This window comes from Orycteropus afer, unplaced genomic scaffold, assembly GCF_000298275.1.
Source record: "Orycteropus afer afer isolate SDZICR_OR568_19922 unplaced genomic scaffold, OryAfe1.0 scaffold00196, whole genome shotgun sequence".
Taxonomy (NCBI): domain Eukaryota; kingdom Metazoa; phylum Chordata; class Mammalia; order Tubulidentata; family Orycteropodidae; genus Orycteropus; species Orycteropus afer.
The window spans coordinates 3,186,160-3,200,861 of NW_006921783.1; the positions used below are offsets into that span (position 1 = coordinate 3,186,160).

Consider the following 14,702-nt stretch of genomic DNA (forward strand, 5'->3'; position numbering starts at 1 on the left):
TGGTTACCTAGTGCTGCTCTGACAAAAAAAAAAAGTTAGTTGCAATGTGGAATATGAAACCATATCAATTAACTTTCTGTACTTTGTACATTAAAGTCCTTTGGTCTCATTTGCACATGGTATGAGTCTTTAAGCCATGTACAGTTTTCTAACATCATGAATTCAGACCTGTGGAAAATATTGCATATCTTACAAATTTTATGTATTTTATTATACAGTATTTTTTAAAAGGTCAATTAGTTAATATCACTACCTATTCTCATCTGAAAAGTCTTTACCTACTGGGAACCTGTTAAAACACATACTGCTGAATACAAGTTTTCCAAACTCTAACACTCTGCTGAAAGCCTGAATTTTATCATGGGTAGTAAATATTGTTACTTATTTTCCTTGAAGTAACAAACTTACTTTGTTTCTTCTTGAGAAAAATGTTTGCCAAATGCCCAAGTATAAATAAACATAGTTTGCCAGTTGCTCTGTCAAGTAAAACTGGTATCCATTAATATATTCGCTAGTTCAGTTCATAACACTAACAATCACAAAGTGCTCTTCCTTAAGACGATTGTGCTTTATGCATTGTCTTACTTCAATATGTAGATTAATAAAGAAATGTCACAAAAGAATTAACAGTTAATACATTTAATGTATTTATGAAATTTAGTAAACTTAACAAAATTAATGATTTTCTACTGCTTTATCAAAGACAGTTTTAAGTGAGTAAAGTTTTAAAAAAGTTTTTCAAACTGTTAGTGGGTACCAGTGACTACTAGCACAACTTGATTCCACTGTCTTTACTGTGCTAAGATGCCAGAAGTTTTACCCATTATTATCTCTGCACCATCTGTATGTACTAAATACAAATGCAGTACAAAAAAGAAAGGCAAATAATGACTTAATATTATTATAAAAATAGTTTTAACTTCACAGACCTCTTGAAAAAGTCTTGTGAACCTTCAGTGATCTGTGGACCTCACTTCGTGAACCTCTACTATGTATGTACATAAGCATATGTGTAGAGATGCAAAAAAAGTACAATAGCCAGGATAATCATAGAGAACAATGAAGTCAGAAGCATTAAACTATCAGATTTCAAAACTTACTGAAAAGCAACAGTAATAAAATGATATGGTATTGGTTAAAGACATATATAGATCAATGGAACAGAACAGAGAATCCAGAGGTCAGAGACAGAGATAATTTTTGAAAAAGCAATTCACTGGGAGAAGGGACTATCTTTATGATAGTGATTGAACAATTGAAAGAACTGAACCTTGATCCCTGCTTCATATAATAATAAATATTTGAAAGGGATCACAGACCTAAATATGAAGCCCAAAATGATAAAATTTCTAGAGGTATATCTTCAAGACTAGTGAAAATTTTGTTGTGCTGAACACAAAAATGGGGGTGGGGGATGGGATCATTAGACTTATCAAAAGACACCATTAAGAACGTGAAAAAAGGCAAGTAATTGGAAGAAATTATATATATATTTGACAAAAGACTAGTATTCAGAATAGCTAAAGAACTTCTGAAATTCAATAAAGACAACAGACCGAATAAAAATGGGCAAAATACTTAAAAGTATGTTACAAAAGAAGATATCCACACAAGCAGCCATCCAAGGCAGGGCAGTTTGTTCTGTATTCACCTGGAGCAACAAAGGAAGGAGAGTCAGGAACAGGAAGAAGGTATGGAATGTGTGGCTAATTGTCTCTTAGCCACAATGCCTGGCTACCATTACTGAACATTTTGATCAAAGAGTCTACTGAAGAATCCTGATCAAAAGGGGGCGGGGGAATGTAGAACAGAATTCCACATTCTCATGGACTCCAGACTTTCTGGAGCCATGGAGGATGGATGAATCCCGAAAACTACTGCCTTGAGATAATCTTAAAACTTAAACCAAAAATATCACCTGGGGTCTTCTTGTTAAAATCAAGTAATAGTTTAGCTCAACTAGTGAAAAAGGATTGCCTTGAGCATGGTACTCTTTTAAGAACTCTCCATATGGGATCAAAGTGACAACAGCAACTTTAAAGATTAGATGGCAACTTCAGAGGGTAGTGAATTTATGTTAATGAGGAGGAACAACTCAGAAAAGGACAGTAAGAATGGTTGCACAACTAAACAATGTAATCAATGTCATTGAATTGTACACACAGAAATAGCAGACTTGGTTTAAGTTCTACTGTGCATATTCTCAATAATAAGAATAAAAAATTTTAAAAAAAAGGAGTTATCAATAAGCAAATGACCACCCCACCCCCCCAAAAAAACACCACACTGCTTGTGAGTCAATTCTGACTCACCCACAGGGTTTCCAAGATGGTAAATCTTTATGGAAGCAGATTGCCACATCTTTCTCCCACAGAGTAGCTGATAGGTTCAAATTGCCAATCTTCTGGTTAACAGCTGAGGTCTTTAACCACCGCACCAAAAGGGCTCTTAAGCATATGAAAAGGTACCCAATATCATTATTTATCAGAGAAAAGCAAATTAAAACTTCAGTTCACATATACCAGGATAACTAAAATTTAAAAGACTGATGATACAAAATGTTAATGAAATGTGGAACAACTGGAATGCTGGTACGAATGCCAAATGATATACTCACTTTGGAATACTTTTTGGCAGTTCCTAATAAAGTTAAACATATGCCTACCCTGTGACCCAGGAATTCCAGCCCTAGGTATATGCATGCCCAAGAGAATGGAATTCTTTTTCCTTTTTTTTTAAAGACCTGTACAGGAATATTTACAGTAGCTTTATTCAAATAGCCAAAAGCTAGAAACAATTAACAGTAGAATGGATAAACTATGCTATATTCACACACTGTAATGTAATGTAAATGTAATGTTAAAAAAAATGAACTATTGATAGAGGTAACAACTGAATGAATCTTGAAAACGTTAAGTTGAGCAAAAGAAGCTGAACGTAAAAGAATACATAATGAATGATTCTATTTATATAAAGTTCAATATAGGCAACATTAATTTATGATGATGAAAGTCACAGTGGTTACCTCTAGGTCAGATGAGAAGGGGTGTAAAGGAACATTTTGGGATGATAGAAATATTCTATATTTTGAACTTCATGGTGTTTACCTGGGTAAAAAATTATTTAAAAAATTGAGCTATATTATTAAATGCATTTTTACTGTGTATAAATTACACCCCAATTTAAAAATCTTCTTCAAAGGCGATCCAAAGTATAGATTTATACTCTTCTCAAGTTGCAGGAGACTATGGAAATAACCTGGTTCAACTGCCTCATTTTATGGACGATGGCATTGAGTATAGAAGCAATTTGCCAAATAGGTACTTACTGGCAGAGCTGAGACTAGAACCAAAGATTTAAGTTGGTCATCGTTATTCTTCCCACTGCACAAAGCATCCAGAACAAGACTTTTCCCGGGAACAATTATTTTCACTTTGATTATTTGCTTTAGCTTCTCTGTGACAGTTCTCAACAATATCCAGGGGGTTACCAGGAGCTCTGGTTCTTACTAGTTGCCTGGGTGAGGTCCCAGGTTGCTTTTTAATTGACCACTGGGCTTACACAGTCAATGGAGAAGGGCTCTTTGTTTGTTTCTAAGTGTACAGATGGCACCTATAAGCATAAGCTTCTCAGGCTCTTGGACACAATTTAAAATAGTGTGGCACTAACAGTTTGACACTCATGTCACAAAGACAAATGGAATTCCCGGTTCAGACTTAAACAAATTCTAATACTGGCCCCAATATTGTTCCTCTGCCACCACAGTCACACGGAACAGGCTACAGACCCAGTCCAGCCTTATATTAGAGATATAGTATAAAAGGTACAAAAAAAAAAAAAGGATCTTTTGGTCAAAAAGTCTAATGTAAATACTTGGTGCCCTGATATATTACAGTGGGGGGGGGGTGGAGAGAGGGGTGATTCCATCAATTTCTTCTCAAAATGCTTAAGAAAGACTTAAAGTCATATCAAAGATTTAGTGCTGGCAACTGAGAAATCATAGGCAAAGTTTTAGTTGACACAAAGATTTATTCAAATAAATAATGTGCCATCAGGAGAAACCTTCCCAACAGCCTCTTCTACTTCCGTTTATAGTTTCTTGATCTTCAAGTAGAACCATCATCACTTTTTTCTCAATTGCACTGAGCTAAAGGTTTTCACATTATTAATTTTACTCTGATCTTCTAAGATCCTAAAAATATTAGAAGAATGAAAGGAATATTTAAATCAGAGGGACAGACACGTGGCTGAGAACTCTTATGAGCAAACTAGGCCTTTTCCCGATGCTCTTCATCTCTAAAACTGACTTTTCATTCTACACAGAGTACATGTTCAGTAAGTTATAGTTGATTGATTGTGCATTAGCATAAACTGCCTCATTTCTAATAAAAGAGCCAATCTTAATATCTGACTTTGATTATCTATTAAACGTTTCAAGTGCAAATAGGGTCAAAGTAAAATTAATGACCTCCTTTTTCCTCTCTGCACTACTGTTCACAGGTCAGGAATGAGCCTTCTGTTTAATTCTGCCCTTATCCATAATCCTCTTACTTATCTCACATAGGCTTTGAATACCCAAGGTACGTGTATGCCTGGAATTTTCATCACATTATATTCTCAAAAAATATCAGGAACTCTATTAAATCTATGAACATTTATTCAAATAAATCTCACTATTTCTCAATAACATTATAACCTTTGTATCTGGGATTTGTTTTTTGAAAAAATTTGAACACATTCCTGCCAGCGTAAAATACATTTTCGTCCAAGGTACATTAATATCCACTCTATTTTACAGATGCAGAAAAGAATGGACTGGGAGGGAAAAGGACTTGTTGAGGATTTCAGCAAAAGTTCAAAACCATGATTATAACATCATGACTTCTGTCACTCAGTTCCAGTTTTATGATCACAAAGTTATGTGGCCTCACCACGGTAAATTTAATGGTATCTCTTATAAATCTGTTTGCTTCTTACCACCAGCATCACTATGCCTTTGATGGTTTAAGACATAATAACAAAATTTATCTGCTTCAGATTAGAAAGACAACTGGAGATAGAGTGGAAATACAACTGCTAGGAACACTCTTCCCCCAGTGCATCAGAATCATCTCCGTAAGATAAAGCATGCTCTATGACAATTTCACTTCAATATGGACTTGACTGTGAGATAAAATGAAGTAATCTACTTGTTGCTGCCCCAACCATATTTCCCTAATTCTAAGTGTTTGTAGTTACCAAAGGGCTAGTGCACCAAATGCCAAATACACAAAACTTATTGCTAATGAGTCTATTCCTACTCATAGTGACCCTACAAAACAAAGAACTGCCCCGTAGGGTTTCCAAGGCTGTAAAGTACATCTTCATAGAACCAAATTCCACATCTTTCTTCCATAGAGCAGCTGCTAGATTCAAACACCAAACACTTCAGTTAGCAGCTGAATGTTTAACCACTGTGCCACAAATGAGCATTATAAAATCAATGAAACCAAACCAGTTTGGGATATTTTTTTTTTGTAATTTTTAAAAAATTTAATATTATTTTTTAAATTGTGATTTGGGTGCAAATTTACTAGAGCAAATTCATTTTCCATATAACAGTTCATACACATTCTGTTTCATGACACTGACTGTAATGCCCATAAAGCAACAGCTCCCTTCCCACTTTCTCCCCATAGTTACCATTTCTCTGTCTCCTTCTTTCCTATGCATTCCTGCCCTCTGAGCTATCTCCCTGTGCAAATACTGCCCTTCTGATCTCCTATGGTTGACTGTTCTAGAAGTGAATGAACCTGGTATAAATGTTCATTTTATACACCTGTCTACTGTTTGGCTGGAAGCCACAGGAGGAAGATCAATTCCAGGCCTGAAAAGTAACTGGGGGCCATAGTCTCAAGGGTTTCACTGGTCTCTATCAGACCAATAAGCCTGGCCTTTCTTTCTTTCTTTCTTTTTTTTTTTTTTTATGATTTTGAGTTTTGTTCCATAATTTTCTCTCACTCTATCCAGGGTCTCCTACATTGATCCCTGTCCAAGTGATTGACAGTGGTAGCTGTTCCTCATCTAGTTCCTCTAGTCGCAGGGTCATGTAGGCTGAGGTTTGCATGGTCCATCAGATCTTTGGACTAATTAATTTCCATGTGTTTTTGATTTTCTTCCTTCTTCTTTGCTTTGGATGAGGAAAGACCAATTGTTGCATCTTAGATGACTGCTTGCAAGCTTTTAAGACCTCAGATACTACTCACCAAATAATGTTTTTGTGTAGTATATTATACCAATTGAGCTTGATGTCCCTCGCGACCACGGTTCCAAGTCCATGGACCCAACAACTTGTTTCCCCAGCTTGCCTGGCTGTGGCTAAGAAGTTATCATAACTTTGCCCCCTGCTAGCTCTATTGTATGTATGGACATTCTTATAGCATGTATAAATAATATATGAAGAAGTATCACCTGCCAAACTTACATATGGTCATGGGTATATTCCCTTTTGCCTAGACGTACCTGATCATTCAACCTATGTATCCACAAGTAGACTGATGTTTCTTATTACTGATTATGCAGTAATATGTATGGAAAAGTGTTTCTTTGTAGTCTGAAACTCCTGTGCACCTCTCTGCGTCTTCCTTTTCCTTAGTGTTATTTTGTTGGTCACTCACTTCTGGTATATTGTCTTTCCCTTCACCCAAATCAATACCTGTCTCTTACCTATCTAGCAATTTCCCCAACCCCACCCCTCTGACCCCTGGTAATCAACAAAGAAAGTTTCCTCCCATATGTAAACCTTTCCTTGATTTATTATAATAGTGGCCTGATACAATATTCATCCTTTATGATGGACTTACTGCCTTCAGCATAATGTCCTCCAAGTTCATCCACGTTATGAGGTGTTTTGCAGATTCTACATTATTCTTTAGTGTTGCATAGTAGTTCATTGTGTGTATGTACCATAGTTTGGTTAATCCATTCCTCTGCTGATAGACACTTAGTTGTTTCTGTCTCTTTGCTATTGTGAATAGTGCTGCAATGAACATGGGTGTGCGTATATCCACTCATGCCCTGGTTCTCATTTATTTAAGGTATATACCTAGTAATGGAAATGCTGAATTGAATAGTACTTCTATTTCCAACTTTTTAAGGAATCACCATACCATTTCTACCAGTGTTTGTATAATTTTACAGTCCCACCAGCATTGTATGAGAGTCCCAATCTCTCTACATCCATGCCAGCATCTGTTCTTTTCTGTCTTGTTGAACTTTGCTATTATTGCTGGGGTGAGATGCTATCTCACCGTTGTTTTGACTTGCATCTCTCATAGCAACGCTCACTGGGTTTCCGAGGCCATAATTCTTTACAGAAGTAGATTGCCCCATCTTCCTTCCACGGAGTGGCTGGTGGGTTTGAACTGCCAACTTTCTGGTTAGCAGCCAAATGCCTTACCGACTATACCACCATAGCTCAATGACTAATGATAGTGAACATTTCTTTACGTGTTTGCTGGCTGCCTGACTATCTTCTTTGGAGAAGTGTCTGTTCATGCCTTTTGCCCATACTTTAACTGTATTGTTTGTATTTTTGATGTTGAGGTGTTGAAGTTTTCTATAAATTTTAGAGATAAGGCCCTTGTCAGATATGTCATTGCCAAATATTTTTTCACAATCTGTAGGGTCTCTTGTGACTCTTTTGGTCTTTTGATGAACCTAACATTTTAATTATTAGAAAACCCCAATCTTTTGCTGTTAGTGTTTATCTTCTGCTGCTTGTGTATTTTCAGTACGTTTGGTTGTCTATTGACACAGTTTGGGATTTTTAAGAGTATAACTATCTTCCATAATAAGTTAGTTTCATACTGGACAAAATTAGGTGCTCAAATATTACCAACTGAATTGATTCTTCTAATTTCTTAGAAATTATTTAGATTACTTCAACTTTGCAACAAAAATAATATTTTCCTTGAATCAAGGCCAACAACAAACACAAGGTCCTCAACCTTGTCCCTATTTATTGAAATATAATATTTATACCTATGTATCAAAGCCTGCTCGGAAGGATAAGCACTCATTTAACTTGTATGGCAAAACTGTACTTCCATCACTATCACCAACCTCAGAAACTTACATAAATCCTGCTCCCACCACTGGTTATAACTTTCTCTCTGTAAAATGTATCCTTTATTAAAGTTTGACAAAGATGTTTGATTTATACTTGATATCAAAGCCACACTCACTACTGTCAAGTCGATTCGACTCATAGCGTCCCCTCCTTGGGTTTCCGAGATGGTATCTCTATGGAAGTAGTGGCTGGTGAGTTTGAACTGCCAGCCTTCTGGTTAGCAGTCAAATGCCTTAGACACTGTGCCATCAGAGCCCTTTTGTTAATTGATAAGAGTTTGAAAAAGATGTGCTCTTCATACAGTTCAAGCATTAATTTATCTTTTAATCCAAGTTATTTTGAGTTCTTTCTAATAAATACCAATTACAAACTAGGAACAACAAACTCAAGATGGACCAGATCTCTGTAGGATCTTTGCTTTTATGATCTCAAAGCAATTAAAGATGCTATTAAGTTATCTAACAGGTACACAGTATAAGCCATCGATAAGAATCTGGTAAGATTCATAAATCTGAGAAGCATTCAAGAGGAGCATTGACAGCTATCTCTCTGCTGTCTTTTCAGAGGTCCTACAACTTTATGTAAAGAATGGCACAGTGTTATAACGGACAAGCAATGGGAAGAAACATTTAGATACCTAAACAAAAAAATGTACAGGGAAAAAAGTTAAGCTTATAACTTGTCAAGGAAATCCATGAGGTGCTTTGCCTAGAAATACAATTGGTATCTCAGAGATATTGACATTAATTAGTTTGGGAAAAAAAAAAAAAAACTCACTGCCGTCGAGTCAGACCCAACTCATAGCGACCCCTCCTTGGGTTTCCGAGGTGGTATCACTATGGAAGTAGATTGCCCAATCTTCCTTCTGAGGAGGGACTGGTACATATGAACTGCCAGCTTTCTGGTTAGCAGTAGTTAGACATGGGAAAAATTGAGCAGTTCTCTCAAAGCACATTGTTTTGGGTAGCCTGTGTCTAAGAATAAAATCTTACAAAATGTCCATTTGCAGAATAATCTTCTCTTTGGCTCAGAAGAGAATGTCTCACAATTGCCAAACCCAAAATCTTAGAAAGGATAATATTTTTGGATCACTGATGATAAGATGAAATGTTATTCCCATAACATCTACTTATCAACCAGTTATATAGATCTGCTGAGTCTAAAATACATATATTGATATACAGACAGGAAGGAGTGAGTCCAAAATTATCTAAATGTATGTCATTTATCCTTTAACTAAATCACTGAGGTTAATAAGAAAAAAGACATGTATTTCAGGGAATGTGTTTCTATGTGAAGGTGTGAGCCAGAGATATACTAGATGATCAAGAAATTGTGAAAGAAGGGTTTCTTAGGAAAAGTGACATAATACTCTGCTGACCTCTTTTAGTTTTAATGAAACAATATTACCAGATTAATAAATAGATATCTAAAAGATAAACTACAGACCCCAAAGTTTAAATAACATATTTACACTATGAAAACAGTAACTGTCACATTATTTAATTATGTAATGTTGTTATTGTTGTGTGCCATCGAGTTGGACCCGACTCATAGCGACCCCTCCTTGGGTTTCCGAGGCAGTATCTCTACAGAAGTAGATTGCTCCATCTTCCTTCTGAGGAGTGGTTGGTGGGTTTGAACTGCCAGCCTTCTGGTTAGCAGTCAAGTGCCTTAGGCACTACGCTACCAGAGCTCCTATGTGACATTAAATTTTACCTTTTATGTCTCAGAAAACAATTATACCACTACCAGGTTAGACAGACAGAGCAAGAGCTGTCACTAAAATGGAGGACAGCTATAAAATGTGTCATAGGAACAATAAAAAGACAATACATTTAGTATTAGAAACTGCTGGAAGGTAAGACAAAGCAATGAAGTCTGACAAGAGGAGGCGCCACACTGATCATATCTCTAAGCAACAGGCAATGAAAGCTCGAGATAAGCATCTTCATAATATGCAGCTGACTCCATTGCATGGATCATAATCATAGAAGCACTTCCTGGGTCGGGAGCAATTATAAAAATTTATTAGACTGTTTTTAATAGAAGAATCTAAAAAGAATCTTCCCATAAATTGTTTTCATAAAGAATCCAAATTATTTAGTCTCTCTCTTGTTAAACATCAGTACAAAATTGAGTCTGTTAAAACAGTGGTCCTATTAGATAAAGTAGATGGAATTACCCCAACAAAAGATTCACGTTGAGGGACTGAGACACTTAGGGTTGGGGGCTTGGGGCCACAGTCTCCACAAAGAAAATGTTCCACATCCTACTTCAGTGAGTAGTGACTGGGATCTTAAAAGCTTGTGGGTGGCCATCTAAGATACAACTATTGGTCTCTCTCTGGTCTCTCCATTGGTCTTGAAAGCTTGTGAGCAGCCATCTAATCTAAATAATAAGAGTGAAGAAAATCAAACACTGAAGGAAACAATTAGTGCAAAGGACTAACAAAGCACACAAATCACAGCCTCCACTAGCCTGAGACAAGAAGAACTAGATGGGGCCCAGCTGCCATTACTCACTGCTCTGACTGGGATCATAATAGAAGGTCCTGGACACAGTGAGGAAAAAAAAAAATAGAACAAAACTCAACATCATAAAAAAGACCAGACTTACTGGTCTGAGAGAGACTGGTGGAACCACCAAGGCGATGGCCCTTAGATACCCTTCAAACTTGGAACTGAACACACCTCTGGGTATCAACTTTGAGTCAAACAATAGACAGGCCTACAAAATGAACAAAAATACCTGTGAAGAACATACTTCTTAGAACAATCAGCCATATGAGACCAAAAGGGCAGCATTTGCCCAAAAACAAAGGTGAGAAGGCAGGAAGAGGCTGGCAGGAGGGAAGAATGGGAATGAGGAACCCTGGGAGGAAGTGGGAAGAGTGCTATTACACTAAGGGGATTGCAACCTATGTCACAAAGCAAAATCTGTGTAAATTGTTGAATGGGAAACTAATTTGCTCTGTAAACTTTCACCCAAACCACAATAAAATGCGCAAGTAACAAAAACAGAAGAGGACAGGAGAAGGAATAAATGAAGATTAAAAAAAAAAGTATTCACACATTTCAAATCTCTGTTTAATACTTGTTCCTCATGTGAAAGGGATACAAACCACTTGGGAGGTAAATGAAGAGAGAATTACTCATAAAAGTCTAATTTCTCATCTCTGAGGCTTCTCTAGCGCAAAGCAGCACACGTTTCATTGTTCTGGCCATGTCCTTTGGAAAGGAACTACAGCTTCTGGGCTGAAAACTGGCCTAGAAAACAATGATAGGGCTTAGTCATCAAGAAGCCCTTTCGCTACGAGAGAATGATTCTTTCAGACAGAGGCTCAGAATCTAAGAGCAACATCCTAGAAACTCCTACAGCATTATCTGTGATGAAAATGCAAGGAAGCCAAGTTCCTTATTCAAAAATCAATTGAATAACTTCTGTTGCAACAGAGATAAACAAAACTATAGTCAAACAGTTCACTGATGTTCCTCTTTGATGAATAAGACAACCATACAAAGAGCTAAAATGGAGACAGTGCTGTATGATAAACATGTATTATGCCAGACTGTAATACTGAATATGGCAACTTTGTTAAATGAGACAACTCATTCAAGAACACATATGGTAACTGCTTTAGTGGCACGCATTCCTGGTAGCTAGTCACTTTTATTCTCTAAAACATTAATAATCTGCCAGTTTAACAATCTGAACAGGGGTGGGAAGGTGAATGGGACTACACCCATGACCATATATATATATATATTTGTTGTTGTTGTTGTTGTTATGTGCCATCGAGTCAGACCTGACTCATAGCGACCCCTCTTTGGGCTTCTGAGGCAGTATCACTACAGAAGTAGATTGCCCACCTTCCTTCCAAGGAGTGGGTGGTGGGTTTGAACCGCCAGCCTTCTGGTTAGCAGTCAGATGTCTTAGGCACTATGCTACCAGAGCTCCTATATATACATATAAATATATAGGTAGAGATAGCCTCTTTCAAACATGTATTTTATATATATATATATATATATATATATATATGTGTGTGTGTGTGTGTGTGTGTGTGTATATATATATAAAATACATGTTTGAAAGAGGCTATCTCTACCTATATATTTATATGTGCTGCAAATACATCCATGAACGTAGGAGAGCACACAGGGGCCAAGTTATGAACACGTGTTAGTCATAACCAAACACCTTTAGGGAATGAGTTGCTGGCTATGGTGGCTCAGGATCATCTCAGGGGACACTAAGGTCAACTGGCATAACATAGTCCATGAAGAAAGTGTTCTACATCCTACTTTGGTGAGTAGTGTCTGGGTCTGGAAAGCTTGTGACCCGCCATCTAATCTAAGGTGCAACTACTGGTCTCTTCCTATCCAGAGCAAAGCCGTGTGAAGAAAATAAAAGATGCAGGGAATAATTAGTCCAAAGGAATAATGGAGCATGTGAACCCTAGCCTCCATGATACTGAGACCAAAAGAACTAGATCATGCCCAGCTATCAACTGTTGCCACTCTGAAAGGGATCAGAACACAGAGTCTCGAATACAGTGGGTGTAAATGTGGAACAAAACTCAAAATCATAAAAAACACTGGACTTACTGGTCTGATGAAGACTGGTGGAACCCCCAAGACCATGGCCCTCAGATACCCTTCAAGCCTGGACTCAAAATAAATCTCCCAAAAAAGGTTTTTGTAGAAAATAAAAAAAAGAATATTTAAAAACTCCAACCAGGACTACTATTATAATCTTGAAAAACACACTTTAAGCTAGTGTACATCATTTCCAGAAATTGCAACTGTAAATGATAATTATAGACTAGGAAGATCTGTTAACATTTTAAGATCAAGAATATCAAACAGACTTACTGTTTAAGTCACCTATTTCAATACCTCATTCAATCCAGGGAAGCAAGGCTAGCACAGTTCTGTGCTTGTTTCTAGGGATAAACCATGGTTGCCATGTTAAAGCAGAGGAATGATTATGAGTCCTCCAAAGTGCTAGTCTACATTAGAAATGAACACATAGTCCTGAAAGTGGACAGTGATTACATTCTAAAAACTCTCACTGCCATTGAGTTGACTCTGACTCATAGCCAGCCTGTTTGTGTTCCCAAGTCAGTAAACCTTTATGGAAGTAGATTGCCCAGTCTTCCTTCTGTGGAGTGGCTGGTGGGTTTGAACCGCCAACCTTTTAGTTAGTAGTCAAGTGCCTTAGGCACTATGCCACCAGGTAAGGCAATGTACAAAACCTGTTAGCTACATAACTTTAAAATATAACCAGAGATAGAGGCAGAAACAGAAGCTTTGGTCTTTTAAAAGTGACCTTCAGCAATCAGTTTTATGTTTGTTTCCATTTTCTTTTACTGTTTAAGCCTCAATCAAATCAGCAGTCTTTAGGGATTTTGAAATCACGATAGACTAAAATCCTCTCTAACTCAACTGTTTGACTAATGCTGAGTGTTTAATAATTCTACTTGTGAGAGACTTTTTTTTTTTTTTTGACGAAATCCTGCTGTGTGTAATCTTCACATGTTCCCCAGCTGCCCAGTAACGCAAGGCACCACTGTCCCTATTTTCTTTATTATTAAACCTAGAGATGATTTTAAAAATGAATTATTATACCCAAAAACAAAGATGAGAGGCAGGGAAACTGGAGGGACTGAAATGGGGAAGGCTGGGTGGAAACGGGGAGAGTGATGACACATTGCAGATATATAAACCGATACCACGGAAAAATGTGTGTATAAACTGTTGAATGGGAAACTGATTTGCTGGGTAAAATTTCACCTAAAACATAATTAAAATTGTTCAAAAAAATTATTATTACAAAGAGATCTATTATGTAGAAACCATGCCAAATGAAAATAGTTTTGCTGTACTAACATAGCATCTATCACCTACAAAGGCAAAGATTTGCTTCCCAGTACTAATGATACATATTCATGGCTTGATTCCAAGGATAGGAAGTTAATAACTGTGATAGATAGACTAGAGTTAAGTTAATGAATTTCTAAACTTTATGCTTTCAATAATAAAACCATTCAAGCTATAGCATTTGGACTCTACTTCCACAGATCAGGCACTTTGATGCTCAACAGGTTGAGTAAATTGAATCCATATATTGTATTTACATTCTCTGTCAAGGTTGCTTCTCCACATTTGAGTGATCAAAGGCAAAACAGTCATCAACCCTGTAGCCTTCAATACTGTGTTCATTACATTTAATCAAGTGCCAACTCCACCGCATCATTTACCAACCTTAAGAATGTTTAAAAGCATGGCATTGTTTAGCAACAAATGTAGGCAAAGCACTGTGTTAAAATATACACGCACCACAATAAAAACAAAGAGGAGGGCAAATGAATATTATCCTTCACACTGTGCATGAAAATGATTGCAAAATGTACCAAACCACCCAGTACACATTTGGGGGTGGTTTTCTACCTGAGGCAGCATCAATCACTGTGGAAACTCCCCTTCGATCAGAGACTGGACGGGATGACCCTGGCATGCTGACTGGGTCAGAGCGGACCGGCTGGATCCTGCAATGCAATTTAATTTAATTTAATTCACATATGTTA

At 37.0% G+C, this 14,702-nt stretch overlaps 1 protein-coding gene across 1 annotated transcript in view; it reads right to left on the reverse strand.

Moving 5' to 3' along the window:
* Nucleotides 1-14,702, reverse strand: part of BCAS3 (BCAS3 microtubule associated cell migration factor) — a 727,666-nt gene that overhangs the window by 310,565 nt on the left and 402,399 nt on the right. Inside the window, exon 22 of the mRNA XM_042781927.1 lies at nucleotides 14,566-14,663. Coding sequence (XP_042637861.1) covers nucleotides 14,566-14,663 — 98 coding nt within the window. The remainder of the gene's footprint in view (nucleotides 1-14,565; nucleotides 14,664-14,702) is intronic.